The following is a 24,031-nucleotide window of genomic DNA, read 5'->3' as shown; positions in this document are numbered from 1 at the left end:
CCTTCCCTTGCCATCCCCTATAACGTAGGCCTCTCTTGCTCTCACTCTCAGCACCATGCTCATTTCCTTTTCAATACGTACTAACCAAAATTTGAAATTACACATTTGCTTGTTTGCTGACTTATCTTTTGTGTCTCCTCTACCAGACTATAACCTGCGACGGTGCCTGTCTGTTTCCCACCGCTCCTCACCATGGTCTTCACAGTGCCCAGAACAATTCTAAGTGCTCACTACTGAACAAATGAAGGAAGGGCTTTTCTATGGTAAGTGATTATGGAATAGAAAGGCCACAGGCTCGAGGGCTTTGTTAGTAACGACAAAGGGTCTGCTTAGTTCTAGCAGCAAGAGGAAAGCCATCCAAGCATTTTAAGCGGGGGAGACACATGACAGACATTTATTACAGAATTACACAGCCCCTTCGATCATGTGGAAATGGACTTTGGGGGCAGGGGAAGGGCAAACTAGAGACAAACAGATTTAATAGGAGGCACCTGTGAAAACCGAAGTCCTCCCTACCCAGGGTAGTTCCTGGATCGGCAGCATGGACATCGCCTAGAGTCTGTTAGAAATGCAGGCTCTCAGGCCGCATGCCAGCCCCACCACATCGTCACTGCACTTCAGCAGCGGCCCCAGGAGGTTGTGCACACCTGGGAGCTGGGCTGCAGGTGAGAGATAATGGTGGCCTGAGCTGTCTTTGGAGTGGTGGACAGAACTGATGCATCAATGCCCCCGTAAATCCCGTCAACGCCCCTTGTAAGTCAACTATTCCAGAAGGAGTCACATGGTCAGAAGCAAGCCCCATTTTTACAAACTTTCAAATTTTGATTCTATCAGGGGTCAGGGAGAGTGGGGGAAGGTGTATGTGTGTGTGTGTGTGTGGGGGGTCCTAAAGCAGATTACATGGGTGGGTACAAGGATACATCCCTTCAAAAGATGCCTGTTTTGTTAAATGTATGGAAATATTGACCTGTGCAATACAAAATCAGTAGGAAAGCATGGCTCAGCCTGGAAATAACCCAAATAAGCCTGTGAAGGCAGCAGGCAGGAGGGTGCACCAGGGTTGGGATGGGGATGGGGTCACAGAGAACAGATGCTGTCAGCTGTTGTGCGGTGGGTCAGGACAGAAGGCCTGCAGAATGGCCTGCATCCCTGAGCCCAAGAACCTCATGGTGGTGTGGCCGTAAGTGACCAGGGTGTCTCCTGTAGCAACTCTCCCTAGCCCTAGACTCCATTCTGCAAGGGAGCCTCACACAGGAAAACAGGAGGAGAGAGAACAGTGGTGAGGCTGGGGCCAGAGACAGCCACACACCAACGCCTCCTGCCTCGCTCGGTGTCGGGCACTAAGGCGGTGCTGACTTATGTTGGTTGAATATGAGAACAAATAGGCAAACTCTTGTCCATTCTGTGGTTTCCTTTTCTTTAACTCACTATCCCAGTGAGACTACCCATTCCCCACACAAACGGACCACTTTACCCCAAGGAGAGAGTCTGAAGTCTGAGAAGGAAGTTTCGCTTCCTTCCTCCTTTCTCCTGATAATACCCCTTTCCCCGCTGCTCAGAGGGCCTATTGCTGGAGCCCAAATGAAATGCCCCTTGTCTGTGAGACTTTCCCCGTCCTTCCCAGAAGAACAGATAGACCCACTGGATCCCCAGTTCCCTTTTCTATGAAACCACCTTTGTTTCCACAGGTCTGAGTGACAATGACCTATCACCACACTTGCCCTCCCCATTAGACTGCAAGTCCCTGAGGTTCTGAGAAAGGAACAGTGGCTGGAGTCCCGGGGCCTGGTGCAGGGCTGGATGCCATCTAGATGTGCAAGAGACACAGTGGAAGTGTATGCTGACGTCAGAGTCCTCCCGTCACCGTCACACTCCTCCCGTCACCATGCTGTCCTTTGGGCAGCATCCCGGGCCGCCCTTATGCCTTTGCTCTCATCAGCCGAGCTGCATGACTTGCATCTTTGGCACAGCTTGCTCTCTCACCTTCTCCAGGAAGCTCCCCTGGATTAACCTCAGGATCACATCCACTCTCAGAATTCCCCTCCCCTTGGCCCTTGACACCCCCCCACCTACCGCCCCCGCCAGGACATAGGAGGTAACATTTCTATCTCACTTGTCTCTTTGACAGTCTGTTCATGGGGCAGCCTCTAAAGGACAGGGCCCCACATTGCACGGAGCTTCACGGGGCCAGTCTGGGTGCGGAGACCTGTCAGAACCAGCAGACAAGGAGTATTTCTCACAACAAAAGAGACAAAGGTGACTGACCTTGGAAGTGTAGGTGTGGCCATCGGAGCCGCACACCATGGCCGACTGTGCCACGGGGCAGGGCTTGCACTTCATCAGATTCGAAGGTCCCGCCCAGTGTTTGTGGGCCACGTTCCCCTTCTTTTGCCTGAGGATGGAAAAAAGAGGAGATAAGTAAATGCAAGCTCCCATACCCATGGCTCTCTCCCCCAAGTCCCTGGATAAAGGCCAAATAACTAAAAGGGCTGGTCAAGCAGCCAGCATTTCCATTTGTTCCAACTCATTGGTGGGGGCAGGAGACTGCTCCAAAAGCCCAGGTTCAACCCACCAGATGGACCGGGAAGGTGATGTGACCATTAAAATGTTGTAAAACATCACTTCCTGATGTGAAAAGACACTCGCAATACATCGCAAAGAACAAGGAAGGAGTGTGGTTCCACTGGCTCACCAGCCCCCAGTGCAGGGGGTATCACAGGTGCCTGGAAACAGCACCCAAAGCCTTGGTGTCCTCCAGGGCTGACCAGAAGCTTTTGAGTGGGATGACTCAGCAAGCATCTCCGCTAGAAATGCATCTCCAAACACAACCAGTGACTTCCTCACAGCTGTGGAAACCATCTCTGGATACATTTTTAGCAATTTCAGTTCAACTTCCAATTTGCCATTTGATAGAGGCACTGGGATGATGTCACTTTCAACTATAAAAATAAGCAGAATTCTAGTCTTTCATGCCAGTTCCAGTCTCCGCATCCTCACCTTTATCATAATGATACATGGTGCTAGTAGGATGGCTTGTGTCCATGGAGAGAACCCCATCCCTTATCACAAACCACTGGAAAAAAGGCTGCAGGAACTGCCACCCTTGTTCTCTTACTTGAAGCTGCTCTCCCAGCAAACTGCTAGGAGTGACTCTCATCACTGTGGGCCTGTGTTCTGGGTAGAGGACAAGTATCTGTGGACTGTCAGGCTATGACTGTGCCCTTGAAGTGCTTTGCACTGATAGTCCTGAATGACTGTTAACGCCTGGGCTCTGGAGTTAGAAAACATAAGTTTAAATCTCAGCTCTGCCAGTGTGATCTTGGCGGGATTGTTAACCCTGTAAACCTCAGTTTCCTCATCTATAAAATGGGGCAATAGAATCTACTTCTAGTAGATGGTATGAGGGCTGAATGAGCTGTGGTGTGTAAAGTACTCCATATAATGCCTGGAAAATAGGAAGCAATAAAAATGGCAGCCATTGCTATAATTATTATTTGCCTCAATAGATGGGGGTACAGAGGATGCAATTACCATCGCAATAGAAACGAGATTTAATTCCAAGGTTTGGAGTGGCATTTAATTCCCCCGAAGAACTCATGGGGCACAGGAAGGAGACCTTTTCCACTAAGTACGTAATGAATGTTCAGCTCCTCAGGAATTAGGGTTTGGCATCTAAGGTAACCTACCCTTTTCCAAATAAAAAAACAAAAGTGACTGAGGAAGAGCACACACCAACTTGGTTCTTATCTCAAACCCACCCTAGTGATTTAGGGTGGAGGACAGTAAGAAGAGGAATGTCTGTTAGGGGAACTACCTTTGGACTTGACATCCAGGCAGATGATCTTGTACCCATAGCACAATCCTACGGACCATAAGGCTGAACCTTCTGACCAATGAACTGGAAAAGGAAGTCCTACAAGGGCCCTCTGAGACCACCTAATCCAGCTCACTCGTTTCATTAATGGGGGAAACTGAAGCCCAAATTGGGAGAGAGCCTTGCCCGGTGATGACAGTCACACAACTTCCGAGTGTCCAGGAATGATCTCTTCTTTAGCCCATCTCAGTCCCGCCTGGATTACTAGCTTGAAAATTCTCTGGAGTCACCTACATGTTTGTATACTAGTAGTGTTCCTCTCTCCAATGCCTCTCAGCTCCCATAGCAGCAGCCCACCTTGTCCTGGCCTCTCTGTCTGAAATAAATACATCTATTATTTGCATTTCTAAATGGATGTGAGGTTTCCTATTATCCTTTGCCAAACACTATGTAGACTTTAAGGTTTGTTCTGGACTACTGAAGAAGGCAGGGTGGGTGATGGGACTCCGAGCAGCAGCCAAGCAGGCTGTCAGCATGGGTTAATCTTAGAGGACATGATTCCCTCGGCAGAACACCACACATTTGTCATCATTCTCACAGCAGATTGTCTGACGTGGATAATGAATCAGAAACACAGGCAGAAGTTGTGGCGTCTAGCAGCCCTCTCCTGGGTCGGTCCCGAGCTACAAGTCCACAGCTGAAGCAATTCTTGTTATGAACTCCCAGGAAGGGGCTATAAAGTCCAAAGAGTGGGCAGCTTTGCTGGAGCAGACATAGCCACGTGCAATGATGCCCCGGAGGAAAGACGCCTGAAGGAGCTTAGCCAAAGGCAGTAGAGAGAGAAGTGAACACTGAGCCAATAGCTTAGAGGAAAAGATGGAACCAGCTATTAATCACCAGTTAATGACAGGTCATCCCTGTCTCTGGACCTGAACCTCACCATTAAGTTTACTGGCCAGTGCTTACTAGTGGGCCTGATACATCCTGGATACTCAATATATCCCTGTTGGGTGAGTGGGTGGGTCCCTGGTGCTGACCCTGCGTGGCTACTCAGCAGTTAATGACCAAATCACAGCCTGTTGGGACCAGAAAATACCTTAAAACTAATCCAGTGCAGCAACTGTATTTTATACCTGAGGAATCAGAGACATAGCTGGGGAGTGACTTGCCTGGCGTCACACAGAAATATGGCAAAGTTACTTCCTAGATATTTGTCAGACTGAAGGTATCCTGGAAATGACTGTGCTCCTCTGGGACTGTTTTTTTTTGTTTTTTAAGATTTTAAAAGGGATTTTTAGGGAGAGAGGAAGAGAGAGAGAGAGAGAGAGAGAGAGAGAGAGATGTGAGAGTGAAAGAGAGAAACATTGATCTGCTGCCTCCTACATGCTCCCCACTGGGGATCAATCCCACAGCCTGGGCATGTGCCCTGACCAGGAATCGAACCAGCAATCTTTCAGTGCACAGGACAAATTCCAACCAACTGAGCCACACTGGTCAAGGCCCTCTGAGACTGTTAACTCCCTATTTTGGCATCTGTACTTTCATCACCAGGGCTCCATTTTGTAAGTAAGCTTTTTGGTGAAACACTGTCCCAGCACTACACCAGCAGAGCAACAAGCTCCCATACCCAAGGTCAAGTGTTTGTGGACTATGCCAGGAGGAATCATGCTTGACAACCTCCTATGATGCCTTGAGGACTAGAAGTATAAAGGCCAAGGCATTCAGAATTTACCCAGTTTTAATAAAACAAGCACACCTGCTCTCGCGGGGCAAACCCAGGTGTTCCTTACCTCACTAGAGCCCTAGCAGAGATGGCAACCAAACCGGTGGTCTCTGTCCAGAGGCCAAGTTATGTAAGGTTATATACAAGTACACGTGAGCCCATGGAGTACAACTTCCCTGGTTATTATGTATATATTCCAATCTCCACAATTCAGTGTGAGCAATAAAAAATAAGCAACCCAGTTGAGGCAAGGGACTCAGCCTTCTGACTCTAAGATATTTCACTTCTTGAGTCAATGAAGAGTGAAATCCAATAAAAGTATCTTGATGGAATTGCTATTCCCAATGTCACAGACATTCATCAGTGGGGGTGACACAAACAATTTGGTCTGGGAGGAAGGTTCCGCCATCCTTTCCATCGGCCATGGAGCCCTAACTCCACCCCAGCCCTGCTGGTGCTGGGAGCAGCCACACCTCCCACCTGCTGACAGCACCGCACAGGAAATCCCAACCTACAAGCTCCTCAAGATGGAGAGAAGACAATCAGCGATCACCGGCATTTCTGATTCTCTTTGGCTCAGCTGCTTATTCTCAATCTTTCTTTTTTAAGTCTACCAAAATAACCAGCATTTATGATTTTGAAGCAGAGTGATGATTTTGAAATACAAATCTGCTAATGTGACTCCCACGCTCAAAACCTCCATCTTCTCCCCAGCTCCTTGGTCATAGGCTAAGCTCCTAATTTTGGTGTTAAACTGACTGATCCCACTTTCATAGGGTCATTGAATGCTCTGCCTTGTTCTCCAACACACACACACACACACACACACACACACACACACACACACAAACATATGCACACTTGAGTCAATGAAGAGTGAAATATCAACCACTTATATGTCTCTTACATATGCCATGCAAATTCAAGTCTATATAACTCGGCAAATGCTCTCTATCTGCATAGCAAAGCCTGTCCCTTGTTCTAGTTTCAAATTGACTGTCTTCCAACACACTCTCTCCTGATCCCGTGAGCCCTATCCCAAGTAGAATTAACCATGACATTATTTGTTCAACAGTGCACCACGTTCAGACCCAACTGTGACATTCACTACAGCACAAAGCATTTCTTTTCATGTCTATTTACATCAATATACTGTGCACTTCTCAAGGGCCGTAGCAACTGGGCCGTAATCATTTTTGTGCTCCTGGTACTTGGAAACAAGATTGGCCCTTGAGACACATGGCTTTGCTCAGTGAAATAAGTGAATTTATTCACTTGAACTTTAAAACTTCTCCTTTCATTTCTGCAAATCATTAGCACTGACTAGAGGGCAAAAATAGCATGTTGTGCTAAGTAACAAGAATTCAACAGGCTCTTGTTTCCAGAAATCCGAATTCAGACTTAAAACAACAATTAGCAAAGTTTCTAAAGACAACTGAGAAGTGGTGGAGGGGCTCCCCCGTGCATCCCAGGGCTGATGGAGCCTCCCCTACACTCTGGACGTCAGGCTGCCTCCAAAGCTGCAGGTTCCAAACTGCCAACAGGTACTAATTGTTTTGGATTCCAGAATAAGAAATCTGGATTCCCAGGAATTCCAAAGAATTACTGAAATGATAAGTTTTTCTACATTCTTCACAACCTTTTATTTATGTTTTTATAACAAATATTAAGTTTAGAAGTACTTATAAAGAAACGTAACCTAGAGTGAAATTGTCAGCAAGCATTATTGGATCGTACTCAAATAATGTGACATTTGGATTTTCTAGCAAGTTAACAGCATTGCACAGAATCACATGTTGATATTATCAATTTAAAGACTTACTTTGTTCTAACACTGTTCTCTGGAACACTACACAGAGGAATCTTACAAAGTATAGTATGCAAATAAATGCATTCATATTCATTTTATTTACAAGAGCAACTCGTCTCTGGCAGCAGACTGGACCACACACACGCTAATAAGATGGCAACAGCGACAAGCAAGACTGACCAGATCATGACTGCTCTTCCCAAGGTGCTCCTGTCCTCGTTCCTGGACTTGTCAACATTAACCTTCAAGCCCACACAGCAGTGTTTCCTGCTCTTGTTTCCACTGGACCCTGCCACTCCTCATTCAGAGATCCTACCCTCACCCACCAGGGCAAGTCCCACAGCCTACCTCTTCCCATCAAGAGAGTCTTTGATGACATCAGTTGTGACCCAGTATTTTACTTGGCCGTAGGCAGAGTAGGGCCACAGTCAGGGCCCACAGCAAAACGGTGGCAGGACAGAGATGTCAGAGCAATTTTTCCAGTAACGAGTACATATGCAGGTGCAAATTTCCTGACATTAATCTCACAGGATGAAATGAATCTGTGTCAACAATATTTAATGATGTGGTGGGGCTGGAGCTGCAAAGAGTATATATAGTAGAATTATTGACTTTCCCCCTTCATTTATGGAAGAAGGGCCTTTCATTTTACTCAATACATTGGACATTCTAACATGTTTGGGTAAGCTTAAATAGGATGGTGTTCTCTGCATATGAACAGCTGGTGAAAGAGTAGAGCGATTCTAGATCATGAATAGCAACAGCAGCATTCCAGCTGTTTTGTGTGACCACTGCATGCCAGTCCAAGTGCCCTAAACGCACCTCTGATTCCTCACATGCAATGCTCATATCATCCCCACTTCCAGGAGGAAAAACCCAGCTTCCATAACCAGGACCTGCTCTGCTCTCTAAGCTCAGAAGCAGGGAGAACCTACCCAAGAACTCTCTCCTGCACTCACAGTGTTGTCTGCTGGCAGCCAGCATGATCTGCAAGTTATTTCCTGTTAGTATCAAGCTGTCCATTCAAAAACAAGATTGGATTTGTTTGCAAAATCAGAAATAATTGCTCTAAAACAAGGATGGAAGATACTTAGTTGACATGGTGGCTCTTTTGAACTGGAGACAAAATAATGAATGTCAATTGAAATGAAAAACATGTTAGCCATTGGAATAGTAAAATGATGCTATAATTCCTCTGTTGTTAGGGTTATTTGAGTCATTATACTAAGTCATAAAATTACACATGAAGAGCATAATGGCCTCTGTCATTTACAAAAGCTGCTTCGATGAGAGACAAACTCCCACATGAGACATTCTCCATCCTGGTAGCTATAGGCTCATGACTCCTTCTTTTTCCAAATGAAGGTCCCAGACACGAGATACTGTCCAAAGAGAGTCCAACTTTCCTAACAAACAGATGTTTATTAGAGAACATCTGGAGAAAGAGCCACCATTCTCCATGTAGTTCCCAGGAGTGTCCTCAGTGCTTCCGGGCACAAAGCTGGGATGAGACACATTGTCTAGAGAAGCTTGGAGTTTCAAAGGAGAAATACAAAATAATGATAATAGCAGCTAAACTTGTATTGAGGACTTAATTATTCTGCTGATACTAGTACTATTACTACCACCAATAACAACAAACACGTTTTGAGCTCTTAACAATGCTCCAGGTATTGTTTTAAGCTCTTTACACTAAGTGTCTCATTTACTCCTCAGACTTCATGAGCAAAGCAGACCTGTGGGGATAGGAGAGGACACACTCCCAAGGCTGGCCCCAGTTATCAGGGTGGAATATTATCTCATCCACTGGTTCGAGGTGGCATGTCAACCACAGGAAAGCCAGCTTCTTTATGTGGCTTCACCCCATCAGACCCACCCCAGGTCAGGAGGGTGAGGCTCATGAGGTGTTCCAGGTTAAGGTTCAAACACATCAGAAGGGACCAGAAAGCCCTCAGACATGCTTCTCAACCATCAGCAAGCCAGGTTTCTAAAGCACCTTCAAACCCACAGGACAAGAGCATGTTTTTAAAATTTTAGGAAGAATTGGGGCCACCAAAAAGGTATGTGCTGAGTATGGATACAATTCCAAGAACACGAACATCTCTTTGTTGTATGGGAATGTCAACCTCCAGACTAAGGTTCATTTCAACTCGAGCCTCGTGACCGCCTTTCACCAAAGTGGGGCAATGGCCAACTCAGCCGGGGAAGCACCCACTCTTCACAGATGAGAGGATGCAATGGCCAGGTGAGTTTCCAGAAACCCTGTGTGCGCATGTGTAATGAGTCGGAAAGGATGAAGAAGGCACACACACAAAATGGAAGGCATCCTCGGTGAAGCAGGACTGAGGCTATGAGAAAGGGAACTTCCGCTTTGTGACACTGTGTGTCTCTATCATTTGATTCTCTTACGGCCATATTTTGCTGGACTAATTTATTAAAATCTAATAAAAAATGCATTTTCAGAGTTTTTAAAGAAATGCACGTTGCCCCACACACAGCTGTGTGCCAGGCCCCGTGTCTCCTGTAGTGCTTAGGAAGCCACAGTGGTTGGAACAGAAGAAAGAGCTTCTGGGTGCAGGAAGGGGGCTGGAAAGAGGGGAGTCCACCCAGAGAAGAGCTCTCCAACCAGTCCTCACAGGTTTCATTGAAGACCGAGGGGTCAGATCAAACAATTGGAACTAAATTTCCATGTAACTATATTTTGAGGGTCTGTTTAAGCAAAGCTATCAAAACAGAAGGTCTAAATAATCCAAATGTGGTTAGGATTCTAGAGATAATCTGTATTTCAACAAACACTTATTTAGTACCTATTATGTGCCAGAAATTGGGTAAAGAATGCAAAAGAATGCTAGTAGAGCTGCATGAAATGTGCTTCCTGTGACCTACATTACATAGAACAATTATTCCTAAGCATATGATCATATTACTCTGAGTGGCTGAATTTATTCAGGGTAGTTGTTACCTAAACTGTTTTTATTCGTATTCACATATTGAGACACCAGAAATTCTCATAGATGGCAAAGTTATCCAAGAAAATCCCTACATGGCAAGAGAGCTGCTATTAATTTCAGGACCATCTCCAGCGGTTCTCAACCTGTGGGTCACGAACAATGTAAATACATCCTGCATATCAGATATTTACATTATGATTCATAACAGTAGCAAAATTACAGTTATGAAGTAGCAACGAAAATAATTTTATGGTTGGGGGGTCACCACAACATGAGGAACTGTATTAAAGGGTCACGGCATTTAGGTTGAGAACCACTGCGCTAAACTATTTTACATTGAAAAGCTGTGTGGCCAATGGGCAAAGGACAAGAACATGAACTTGCCAGACCACAGGCCCAGCTCTTCAGTGTCGCACACATTTCTGAACGTTACTTGAATCCAGGTTTCTTTATACATAAAATGAGATATATATGTCCAGGGATCCTACTCAAACTGACTTCTAGCCTCAACTCACAAAGCTCTCCGTGTTCCCTGACCAGCCCATGAAGATTAGCAGGCTGATGTGATTATGTAAATTCCACTAACTGGTTGGAGACTCTGTGTCCTTTGCAATCACCTTCCATTAAAAGAGTGACAGATCAGGCCAATGGCACCAGAGGCTCCCAAAGTTCAGCTGGTGGAATGAGCATGGCCACCGGGGCCACATGTGAAAACACACACACCAACTAGAATTCTGCTTTGTTAAGGGAAAGTGCCAAGCCAGCAGTGTAATAGCAAGCTATTAGGGAAATGCTAGTGAACAGTGGAGCTTCCTTTATTCCCTTAGGATAATGGAAAGCAGTGTACTCTGTTTTAAAATCCATTACTTCCTAAAAGAGGCCAGGAAAGACACTGTTACTATTACCAAGGGATCTTTGGCATCCCTGTTTGGTTTCTTGGTTCATCTTTGTTTTCTGGCCCAAGAAAGTCCCTTTGTAACCCTGAGACCTTAAAAGAATTCTGTAACAATGGACATGCTAATTGGGGGAAAAAGCAAATGATAATCAACAAGCCGAACACTAAGAATTTCATCTGGCCTCCCTCCAGAGACTTCATAATCCTGCCTCTTCCCAGGAGGACCGGAAGACTGAGGGTTTTGCTAACACAGCCTCCGGCTAATTGTGTGTAAGCTCAGGTGCGCACACGGGGCTGAGGGCCAGCACATGCCTTTCCGCCAGGGGCTCGGCTGCTATAATCTGAGAAAACATGTGCTTGCATGGCTGGGGGTCAATTAATTATTATGGGATGTGTGTATGAGAGAAAAAAGACCCATATTTGTTTTCTCATCACCAGCAGCAAGGTGCCCATTCTGGGAGGGCTGCACACGATCTCCTTTAGGGAAACAAGCCAGCAACGTGAAGCAGAAGTACACAGACCACATAGGGACAACGCTGCTCCCAGGACAGGCCCAGAGACAAGCGGAGGGCTGACAGGGACACGGCATTCCAGGAGATACAGCTGAAACCAACACCACAGCCATCAACCCTGGGCCTTTCAGCAGCAGCCTTGCAGAAGGCAGTGCAGCCACATCGCTTCCTGCCTCTTCCCTGCTCAGGACGCTTCCTTCACACTCAGTGTTGGAGGAGAGAAGCTCCCGCTCCCCTCTGTGCCTTCACTGGGGGAACTTTCGGGACCAGGCCAAGGGCCAATGTGTAGAAGTTACCCGCAGAAAACCTTCTGACTCAACAGAAGACGCTGGCTTGCCCAGCGCGGTGAGTCCAAGCCTAGGCCCCGAGCAAGGGGCTCCACAGAAGGCTCACTGTGTTCTGTGCAGGTGTTCTCCTGTGGATGCTACTGCAGAGGGAGTTCCCACTTCTTAGTCGTGGGTCAAGTGCACTGAATGTCCTGGCATGTAAGTCTTTCTGTGCATCGGTATTCACTCCCATGGGACAGATTCTCCAAAATGGAGTCATGGTACCAACGAGGCCAAAATGCGCACCAGAAATGCTGTACCAATGTATGTGCCCATCAGCAGCACCTGCAGGGATCATTGCTCCACTTCCCAACCCCCCACTCTGCAGATGGCCACCCGGCATGGCTCTGGGAGCTGCTCTGAAGCAGGGTTTGGATATACCACTGCAGGTCCGTAAGCAACAGAGCCGGTTAGAGCAACACACCAACTCTGCCCCATCACAGAAGTGGAATTAAAAAGGCACGTGGAGAAACTGCTTAAGTTGGAGAACAGGCAGATTAGAAGGACATCAAATGTCACCTCCGCATTTTCTGATCAGTTTGCAGGTATATTCCTCAGGTATACTCACACACGGGAGACAGCAGCTGTGAGCCCAAGCCCCTCCAAGGGGGAGGGAAGCTCGTCACCCAGCCCCTCTGTATCGGGGTTCTCCCCAGGACAAAGATGGGTCCATAAGAATTCTGCCTGCTGCCCTCCCAGACTTCCTCCTGGCTGAGCAGTCCTGTTCTGGCTACAGGCAGTCCTGTTATGTCTTAGTCTGAAGGGCAGGAAGGGCCAGTCCCATGGGCCACAGGACGAAGGTGTCAGGCCTCAGAGAGAAGAGATCTGGAAGCTGCAAGACTCCTGCATGGAGCGGGAGGGGGGATTTAGCAGGTCTCAGAGGCGCTCAGGGGAGCAGTGGAACACTGCCCCCATGGCCAGGAGAGGTGCCCAGCATGCGGCCCTTTCCTTCCCCCTGCTGAAGGCAGATGTAGAGGCCATTCTGCAGCATTCTGAGCAACACAGACCTTCAGCTCTAAGAGATTCAGGGGTCAATGAAACAGATGACAACTTGTTACCACCAAGGCCATGCCTGTGGCCCCAGATGGCCAACCTTCAGATGTGTCCAGTCACTTAGCACACAGAGAGGGCGGGCAGAGAGACAAGGTCCCAGAGAACGAGGCCACCAGGTCGGGGCAGAGCCTGGGATATGTTGCTCTCTCCTAAACACAGGGCCACTTCCACACCAGACTGACAAGTTACCTCCACTTTCCCTGTGAAGTTCACAGGCACTTTCTGAGCATTTCTGGGTGTTCAGAAATGTGGTAGGTCCTATGAGAAAAACAAAGGGAAACGGGACGCACCTCGGCCCTCATGTGAACGACCTGACCTTACCCGGAGTGTCGCTCTGTGCCGCAGCTCACCCATCAGCTCCTAATTAAGTCCATCGGCCGCCCCTGCACCTCCAGCTCCTTTCTTGACTTTACTGACTCATACATCCACTAATATGTCGTGAGCCCCTACGGTTTGCCAAGACCCAAGCTTGCACTCCAGAGGGCATCTGGGCATCACAAGTAACTGGAGAAGCAGAACAAGGAGGGGAGTCTGCACTCTGTTCATAAAGAACTTATCAATCATGACAACCGACACCACCCTGGACAGTGAAGCCAATAGGGCTTGCATACTCGCGCCCATGTAGCCTGAGCAACCCCATGAGGCCAGCAGGGATTGCTCTCCCAACTCATTGATACTTGGGGAGCTAGAGGCTCAGATGGGAAGCTAACTTTATTAAGCATCTACTGTGACAGCACTATGCTTACTTCTTTTCTTATCACAATCCCACAATGCAGTTTTTAAAGCCCTCCAGCTTCTTTCACATAGCACGCCATTTGGCTTAAAGAACAATTATTCAAGAAAATGCAGTCCATCCTAAGTCACACTAGATGTCCCTCCATGACTGGCCTGAGAGACAACCTGTAGGGCACGGCTATAGGGTTAAGCCTCGGACTGACCTGTTGGCAAAGCCACAAACAAGTCCCAGCTTAAAGGGCACAGCCCTCTTAGCATAATTAGGCTTGACCTTATGATGCTCCCTAGATCTTATCTGGGTAGCTAATGGGCTGAGGGAAATTCAGCAAGTGCTGCCAAAACAAGTGAAACTCACAAGAACACTGTAACTATGGTGACCACTACCTCCTTTACCTCTGGCTATAAAATAAAGGCTCAGCTTGCTGTCTGGATCTCTCTCTGTGGCCACAGCCGGGCACAGGAAGATCCTAGACCAGCCGTGGGCAAACTACGGCCCGCGGGCCGGATCCGGCCCATTTGAAATGAATAAAACTAAAAAAAAAAAAAAGACCGTACCCTTTTATGTAATGATGTTTACTTTGAATTTATATTAGTTCACACAAACACTCCATCCATGCTTTTGTTCCGGCCCTCCGGTCCAGTTTAAGAACCCATTATGGCCCTCGAGTCAAAAAGTTTGCCCACCCCTGTCCTAGACCCAGCTTATTCTCATTATCTGTCATTTCTTCATCCTTTCGCTGCCCTCACTCAGGCTTTCGAACCCTTGGCTGAGCTGGCTCGGCACACAAACCTGTCCCATGACTCTCAGGGCTCTGCAGGACCTGGCCCCGCCCCCTCTCCAGCTCATGCAGCCACACCCTCTCAGTCACTGTGTCCCTGCAGCACTGGCCTTTCCTCCCACTTCCTCAGGACACCAAGTCCCTTCCTTTTCCCTGACTCAAGGCCTTTGCAAAGGCTGCTCCCTCCTCTGAGAACACTTCTCCTGGCCCTTTGCTCAGTGGGCACCTGTCACCTTCACCTCCCCTACGGGCCTCCCCATTCAATGAACCTAAAGTGACTCTCTTATGGCACTCTGCTCTTATCCTGCCTAATGCTTATCACAATATTAGATACTTAGTTTCTTTTTATCTGTTTTCCAACACACTTTAATCTCCACACGGGTAGACCTAGTCCATTCATCACAGAATTCCAAACACAGACCAGCGTCTGGCAAGTGGAAGGCACCTGAGATTCTTGTGAAATAAAGAAAATACCAGATTTCAACTGAGTAGCGTCTGAGTTAATGACCTTTAACCCATCATCACTGATGCACGTGAGCTGTTTTCTGAGAGCTAGTCCTGCCCAAATGATGGCAGGAGGGAGTCAAGCCCCCAAGTCTTTCATCATCAGCACAGTATTGATAGATGGCCTCGCCTGGCTTCTGCCAAGAGAAGGACTCTGGCTCCAGTCTGGAGGGGGGCCCTGCCCCTTTGCCTTCCACATGGGAGTTCCTCATATTCATGGGCGGCTTGAGCCAGGTCCCCCCACCCCCGCCCTCAGGTAAAGGGGGGGGGGGTTGGTCTTGCACTTCCATGGGCAGCAGGACACACCAGCCCCTCCAGCTGAGGCAGAGTCATGGCCAAGGCAGCCGGAGGAGGCCTCTCACTCCTCAGCTACAGAGCCACCTCCCTTTCAGTGTGTGCCCACGAACACCATCATTTAAGAGAATGCCTTGGAAAAGTACCAAGGTCCCCAAACTAATTAACTTTCATCTCTGCTGTCCCTGTGTGTGTGAAGGCCTTGCCCTTTGCCCACTCTCTCTAGGAGGAACATTAAAGGCAGGACATTAGTTTAAGAACATTCCATTTAAAACAAAAGTACTCTAAAGATAGCCTTGGATGTCCATCTAAATCATCCTGAGTCCATTTTCTGGCCCCAGAACCCGCCTGGTCAGTGCCCCAAATGGGCCCTACTGTGGTGCCTGCTACCTATAAAGAATGCCTTTCACGGTTCATTGGTTGAATTAATCTGATATAAAATGAAACCTTGAGTGTTAGGATCTTAATGAGTTTAGGCAGAGCCGCAAGCAGGCCACAGTAGATTTATTAATAACAAAGGCCAAGGAGAGAGGTTTCAAAAAATTAAAACAGAAGTCAGTGAAAGAGGGAAAATACAATCTGATCACTTTAGTAAAAGATGATGATGTGTTTCGTGAGCACATGGGCCTTGCTCCACCTGGACCTCGGATGCTCGGACGTCTCCCAGAATGTGTAGGCGCCTTACACTCTTCAGTGAGTTGCAAGGAGGCTTGAGCTTGACTGTTTCTTACTGCTCAGGGATGGGTGTGCTAACATAATGATTCACACCTGTGTGCTGCCCAGCCAGCCCTGAGCCCTGGTGGAAATCACCCTAGTGATTATCTCTTCAAAACTGGCACACCCACCTCAACCTCCTCTTCCTAATCCACTGAAATCTGATGCCTCTTACATCCCTTAATATGCAAGACACTTACAAACAGAGAAACAGCAGCCCTGTCACCGTGGGCAGAACCACTGAGCAGGGACCATACTCAGTGCTTTCCAGAGATCAAGGGAGGGTGCTAAGTCAGTACCAGGCCCTGGAAACAGCCATTCCCAGCCCACAGACACCTGGTTTTCTAGCTCCCTGCACCTGGGCACTTGGGCACATGTACGTTCTGGAATTCCACCATAACAACTCAATTTCCTGCAGATAGAATATGGCTCAAAAAAAGATAATGGCCCAGTCCTCTGGGGTCCATTGGAAATGGGAACCCCCTTCTGTGGGGGGCCTTCTTCAGCAGTGCAGCGTGGGAGGGGGAGATGACAGCCTGGAGAGGTGCAGGAGAGGGCTTGGGGAGGGCAGAGGCTCGGTCCTGGGGAGCCACACCCAGAAACTGCCTAGTTGGGCAGAAGGCCATTAGACTTACTGAGAGACCTCCTCAGTTTTTGTTTGTCTGTTTGTTTTTTAAATAAAGAAAGAAAAGAGAAACAAGGCAGGCAAGATATGGATCTGGTAAATTTTACCGGCAGGCATGATTTTGATATATTTTTCAATGCATTTGCAAAACTTGCCTAGTAAATTTGCCTCACAATGTAGGCTCTGCCTCTCACGCTGCCCCTGTTCCAAGGGACTAAAATTCCACACAATTATTCCCATCTCCATTATGAATTGCTTTTCACTCTCTGCTGCTCTTGTCATCAAGATTCTCTAATCAATACCCTCAATTTCAGAAAAAAACAAAGGAACAGAGAAAGTAATGGCTTGCTGGAGTTAAGAAATCCTGCTGAGTGAAGACCCAGTAGCAGCTGGGTCCTTACAGGCAGATACATATAGTGCTTCCTTATTTAAAAAAATAAAGCTGCCGTAGCCGGTTTGGCTCAGTGGCTAGAGCGTCGGCCTGCGGAATCAAGGGTCCCACAGAGAAAGTAATGGCTTGCTGGAGTTAAGAAATCCTGCTGAGTGAAGACCCAGTAGCAGCTGGGTCCTTACAGGCAGATACATATAGTGCTTCCTTATTTAAAAAAATAAAGCTGCAGTTTAACGTAATTAAACACTCTATGTTTAAGCTACATGTGGTTTGAGTGGTTGCGTTAAAAAGAAAAAACACCCTCAAAGGGGAATAATGAACACAGAAAGGAGGAAACAGGTTTACTACCCAGGCCCTCACCCACTGTTCCCTAAGGAGCAGGAGCTGGGTGGGAGGGGCCCAGGCCTGTGTGCAGTGGCACCCCTAGAACCAGGAGCCTGGTGGCCGGTGGCTGGGGGCGGAGGAAGGGGGAGGGCTTCAGCAGGGCAGGGAACACTAACCCAGCCAGTGAGAGCTCCTGCCCAGGACTTGCGAAGCCGGGGAGGCTGAGTGGCATGCCTCCATTCTGGTTCCAGATCTGCCCCTCACTTGTCCTGTGCAACAGGGAGTGTTTTAAAGACCTCAATAGCCTCATCTGAAAAACGGGGATCATAATGCAGACCTAACTGTTGTGAAAAGTCAGAAGACCCCTCCTGCCATGTGTGCCTACCACGGTGGGTGGTCAGTAAGTGGCATCTCTTGAATTACCTGCCCTCCCTTTGTTTTCCATAGTGCCCAGTGGCAGGTATTTGTAAAAGAGACCACAGTGATGATTTTTCTGCTTAAAAAGGCGACTGATTCAAAAGTGGGCTCCAACCCCAATCTGAACCTCCACACACAGCCTAGAAATAGCACCACACCCTCATTAGCACTCGGACTCACAGCACGGCAGATGAAGAGTCACAGAGAGTAGCAGAACACAAGGCAATGCATGAGCCCCTTGGAGAAAGGGTGCGAGCTATAAAAATATTAAACCTCACTAGGAGATGTGGGTACAATCACACTGAGGTAACTACCAAGGCCTTGAGCTGTGAAGCACCAGAAAGCCATCCAGGCATCTAGGAATCGCCCACCTTGCACGTGGCCATGTGTCTTCCACACCGAGACAGATATGTGTATGTATAATCAGCCCATTCAAAGCTCCCAAAGTGGGAGGCAGTGCTCTGTTGTAAAACAAAACTGAGATGAAATAGCCATCATCCTTTCAAATATCCTCTGAGAGTTTGGTATTTGAGGCACATCCTGTGATGTACTTCTCTCTGACCTCAAACACTTTGATTCTTTTTTTCAAGTTCACATAAAAGACAGAAGAGGCTCAGTTTGGTCTACTATACCACCAACCTCCACTGAATCTGAATTCTTTGCTGGTGTGGAGAATTCGTTGTTATTCCAGATAATTAGAAAGTGGAGATAAAGAGCCATTCCGTTAGAGAGGCCTAGTCCTCAGAGACTTTGGCTCCTTATTTAAAAACAGGTCAGTTCCCACCGTCCCCACAAGGCTTTCCAGGGTACACTCAGATACTGAAAGTCCCATCCTGACATCCTTTCCTCCCATTCACAATACACTTGCAGAATGTGAAAATATGGCCTGTCCTGAAGGCTTACAACAAATGCTTCAATTTTCTATTCTCCAAATAAAAATCAATGGCAACGGAGAGGTAAAATCAATGTCTAGCGCTCTGTAGAGAGAAGTCCCCCCGCCCCATCTCTTGCCCACAGAACAATAAATCAGACCTCGCCATCCCGACTGGCAGCAAATCCCCTCTGCAGGTCGTGTGACTTTCTGTCCACCCCCTGTCCCTTACAAGGGTGTTTTATTTAAGAAGACCCGAGAGAATATTTTTTAAAACCTAAGTCACTAAAAAAAACATATGGCTGTATTAAAAACTCCTCTTCCCCAAACAAACCCATTTTCCAGGGGGATCTTTGGCAACGAAGACCAGAGTTTGATTTAACTCTCTCCCTAAGGACCCATTTTCCATTATCGAGCCTTAGAGAATGCGCAGGTATCCCAGACAACCAATGACAGGCTTCCTGTCACCACAGATTAGCTTGCATTCTCTAGACTTCCTTGTAAATGGGAATCATATAATATATACTCCTTTTTAAAATTGGTCTGTCTTCTTTCACTCAGAACACTTATGACATTCATTCATGCTGCCTCATGTATCAATAGCCTACTTCTTTTTATTGCTGAATGGTGTTCCATTATAATAGAGAGACCACATTTGGTTTATCCCTTCATCTGTTGATGGGTATCTGGGTTGTTTCCAGCTTTTCGCTACAGCAAATAAAGCTGCTATGGACATTCATGAGTGAGTCTTTGAATGGACCTGTGCTTTCATCGCACATCCTAGGCACTGATCTTTTGTTGGACGTATGTTTCGCAAATATTTTCTCCCAGTGTGTCTTATCTTTCTACTTTCATAGCAGTGTCTTTTGAGGGTCAAAGTTTTTAATTCTGATTATATCTAATTTGTTGATTTTTTCTTTATTTTGGCATTTATAGTTCATGGTTTTTGTCTTATTTAAGAAATCTTTGTCAAATCCGAGGTTACTACTCTTGTTTTCTTCTAAATGTTTTATAGTCTTGGCTCTTATATTTATGATTCATTAGTTTGTAGAATCATAGAAATACTCATTTATAAATATTAACTGAAGAGAATTAAATAATAACAATATGAATTTTTATATAGGCACCACCTGATAATCAAGCTTTGACAGAAACAAACCACTGGGCAAAAACTATGAATGGAAAGAAATATGTTGAAATGTCTTGATTCCTATTTTAAGACTATATGACCATGCATGAATGGAAAGAAATATGTTGAAATGTCTTGATTCCTTGGTTTATTTCTTGTTTCTTTTTACTTTTCTATGTTTTCTGTAACAAACATCATCATCTATCATTATAAAAAATTGCAATATTGTAAAAAAGTCATTTAAGAGAAGGCTTCCCGCTTCCAAGCTGCCTTCACAATGCTCTTTAGTGCATGAATGGCCCCTTTTGGAGAGCCAGAAAGGTGAGCACACTGCCAGGAATCCCCTTTCCCAAGCTTAACGGCAGGCAGAGATGTAATAAGGAATTTCCAAAGAAAAGTCTCCGAAGAGAATGTGAGTTTAGCTGAAGCCGCTAGGAGAAACCAAAGACAAAACCAAACGCAATCCTAATAAAGAAAGAGAACCACAGCAGAGGGCGGGCTGGTTGCCTGGCTTGCTCCACCCCCCAAAATTGCTTGCCCTGAGTTCTGCAGTCACTGACCTGTGTACCAAACTGCTAGCTTCACTCACTCAATCTCCGCCAGCTAGGAAAGCTAATGAAATTCTCTCCCTGATGTGCTCACCGTCCTTTTATCTCAATCTGCTTGCAAAGGCAGCCTAAGTCTGCAGCCTCATAATCAGCCCACGGCTGGTCCAGCCGCCTCTGTGTGTGTGTGCACTCCTGCCTGTCTGGCGGCGGGATTTGCCTCTTGAGCTGCTGCAGAGGCCAGATTGGCTGATGGAATTGCCTACAGATGTTTCTCAGAGGGAAAGATTACTTCCCTGATTGATGAGTATATAGAGTTGTCAACATGGTCTCCATGGTCAGAGGGGACCCCTGAAGTACAATGTGGAAAGACAGATGTTTCATCTGGGAAGGTGTCCAAGACCCTAAGAAGAGGTATGCATTTGGCTGATATGGCGGGCGGAGTCATTCAGGCTCTGAGGGGGAGAGGAGGGAAGCTGGACCCACAGCCACAGCCAACACCACTGCAGGGCCTCCCCGGCTCAGGCCACCTCCCAAATGCTCTGAATGGAGTGGCATGCCTCCTCAATCGGCCTCTTCTCTGGGCTGTTTTTCCAATGGACAAATAGGCAATGTTATCAGAAATGGAGTCATCTTAGTCCTTACCTCCTGTGAGTCACAAAAGGGGCAGTGGAAAGGACACTGGAATCCTCATGCTAAACCTCACAGGCTTCCAATCAGACTGTGAAGGGGCAAGGCACCTGGAGTAGCATGCAGCTTTGGGGTTTGCTGGCTGACCTTCCAGAATGATCCAGATAACAACAACAACTATTATCATAGCTGTGTTAGTAATTGGAAGGTAACTATCATTATGTGACACTAGTTTATGTACTTTATATACCTTTACCTTATTGAACTCTCACACAAACATACATACAAAATATCCTAGGCAAGGGTTAGTAAAATTTACTACCCATAAGTCCTCTCTGCAAGAATTACTTAGAGGATGTATTCCAGCAAATAGAAAAGAGGGGTGGGGCGAATACTTTCATTAAACCCATTTTATAGATGAGCAAGCACAGATTCAGGAAGGTAAAGTAATTAACCAACATCAGAATGGAGCCCAGATTAGTCTCATCCCCAAATCCATGCTTTAGCCACTGCAAGTCTGTGGTCACCAGGAGATGTGGAGATGAGGATTACACTTTCAACACAGCAAGAATGTGCTGGTGCTTCCAACACAGACATGTGGTGTGCCCAGAAAACCGCTATTTACACCTGGATATACCAGAATGCCAATGAGACTCCTGCCTCTGTCTCAAAGAGCTTTGAGCTTAAAACTAAAAATCTCTTATCTGGAACTTCCAGAAAGGGCAGTATTCCAGGAGGAAACAGGCAGTGGGCTCTCCACAATCCACACACACACACACACACACACATACACACACACACACACAAACACACATACACACAGCCACATATACACACACACATGTAGATATATATATACACACATACACATGTATACACATACACACACACACAACCAGGTGGCTCAACAACCCAGAGCACTGGCCCAAAGTGTCTTTGGTATTTGCAGCAAAAGAGGACATATCGTCCCTCCTTCCGAGAAAGAAGAAATCAAGTGTGGCAGGAGACACTAGGATAGTTTTCTCAGAGTATGTATGTCTTAAAAGGAATTTCTAATAAAAAAATATTTTTTATATCCCATTCCACAGCAAAATTGATCTTCGTTGAGAGTGGAAACAGGGTCTCTTGTTGACCTCTCTGGCCTCAGGGCCTAACGTGAACCTGGCACACAATAGGTACCCCGTGCCTTTCTGTGGGAGGACAATGAATGAGGATAGACAAGGACAGGTCAATGGAGAGGCCAACATGAAGTAGTGATAAAAAAACATAAGCGGTGGAGCTAGACAGCCCTGGTTTGAATCATGGCTGCCGCTCACTAGATATACAAGCAAATCACCAACACCTCTCTCTGCCTCAGTTCTCTCATTTTTAGAGTGAAGACAAAAATAAACACCCACTTGGCAAAATGGCCGGGAGAATTCAAGGATGGGGGTGCTGAGCACAATGCCGGGCACATGCTTGGGCTTTGGGGTGAGATCTCTTTACTTCCAGGAAGAGCACTCCTGTCTGAGGGAACAGCAAAGCATGCAGGTCTCACAGACAAAAGGCTGACTACTAGGCGAGCATCGGGCTAGGTCTGCTGCTGCAGGCACCAGGCTTGCAGAGGTCCAGGGGGTGGAGGCTCTGTTCCTGTTGTCACTCCTGCTGGACCTTGTTTCCCAGGACAGAGCTCCTCAGGCAGGATCAGAGGAAGCCAGGTAGGGGGTTGAGGGAAATTAAAACACATTCCTCGCAAGTTGCTGAACCCAGAACCGGGAGTCGTAACTCCTGCGTCCGTCGCACACCTCTCCGCTGTCCAGGCAGTGTGAAGAGAGGGGCGACATAGACACTGAAATCACCTTTCTCCCCCCACCACACCTGTCCAACCCCACCCTTTAAAAAAGCCTGCTTTTTGGGTCTGTGTCTCTGTTTTCTTGCTTTGAGTACTTCTGCAGGACGGAAGGCAGAAGTAGCCTGAAATCAAAGGCTCTTTCTGTCATTTGTAAAAGCCTATGCCCACTGGCTGGATAATGCTGGGAGTGGGTGGGGGGCGGCAAAGGCTTTGAGGACCCTGAAAAACAGTGGGGAGACGTCCCCTGGGCTGGGGAAGAGAGACTATCAGACGCTGCCCCCTGTGGGAAGAGCAAGACACATTATCAGAAGGAATGGTGGTGTGCTGGACACCCAGCCAGGCAAAGATGCCACATTCTATATGGTCATGACACAGACAGTCCCTGGTGGGAATGTCAGTGGCAACCAGGAGACTAAAGGTCCAGCCAGTGTTTTGTTAGCTACAAGCTTCCTGGGTCCTGGGGTCATTCTGGGAGGAGGGACAATAATGACCAAGAAAGGGTTTTCTGTTCCTCTGCTCAGATGAGGGCTCAGAGTCATGTAAAGTTGATGTAAAGGAAATAAAGATATTGACATTCTTTGCAAATTTGTGTCTGAGAATCATAGCAGGAGTGCAGGTACCAAATCCCATGTGAAACCATGGCACAAACACCCACTCTGCCTCCTGCCCCCCAGTCAGCGATGGCGCACTCCCAGATCCACCGGATGGAGAGCACCCCCGACCTCCTGCCTTTACCTGGGGAGCAGGTGCTTGCGGCTGACACACAGGGCCGTCTGGTAGTCCTGGGTCACACACACCTTGTGGGGGCTGCACTTCACCTTCAGGCAGGGGTCTTTGGAGGCGTCCAGGGCTGAGGCAAAAAAGAACAGAAACGGGTGGTTAGGACCTCCAGGGAACATCTAATTTCTATTTCTACTCAAATAGATGTGTGGGACGTAAACACACCATGCGTTTGCACTCTGCGCTGTTTTCTTAGACTGCAGGAGATGGGAATGGAATCGACATGGGGGAATTCCGTGTCTACTTCACATGTTTTTTTCACATCACGAAAGTGATTCCATTGTACCGTGGGGACCCGCAGCATCTTTATCTTTGGCAGAAATTACTTTTAAAATCCTCTAAATCCTACATGCTCTAAGGACCAAGAGCTATTTTCCC

General features: G+C 47.1%; 1 protein-coding gene across 1 annotated transcript in view; it reads right to left on the bottom strand.

Annotated features, from left to right (window-relative positions):
* The window catches only part of SPOCK1 (sparc/osteonectin, cwcv and kazal-like domains proteoglycan (testican) 1), a 148,707-nt gene extending 124,935 nt beyond the window's left edge, over positions 1-23,772 (bottom strand). Inside the window, exons 1-2 of the mRNA XM_005866137.2 lie at positions 23,609-23,772; positions 2,266-2,392 (exon numbers count right to left, since the gene is read on the bottom strand). Coding sequence (XP_005866199.1) covers positions 2,266-2,392; positions 23,609-23,772 — 291 coding nt within the window. The remainder of the gene's footprint in view (positions 1-2,265; positions 2,393-23,608) is intronic.
* Positions 23,773-24,031: the final 259 nt, after the last annotated feature.

This window comes from Myotis brandtii, unplaced genomic scaffold, assembly GCF_000412655.1.
Source record: "Myotis brandtii unplaced genomic scaffold, ASM41265v1 scaffold2216, whole genome shotgun sequence".
Taxonomy (NCBI): Eukaryota; Metazoa; Chordata; class Mammalia; order Chiroptera; family Vespertilionidae; genus Myotis; species Myotis brandtii.
Note: the sequence above shows the minus strand (reverse complement) of the source record. Positions and strands in the feature narration are given on the sequence as shown.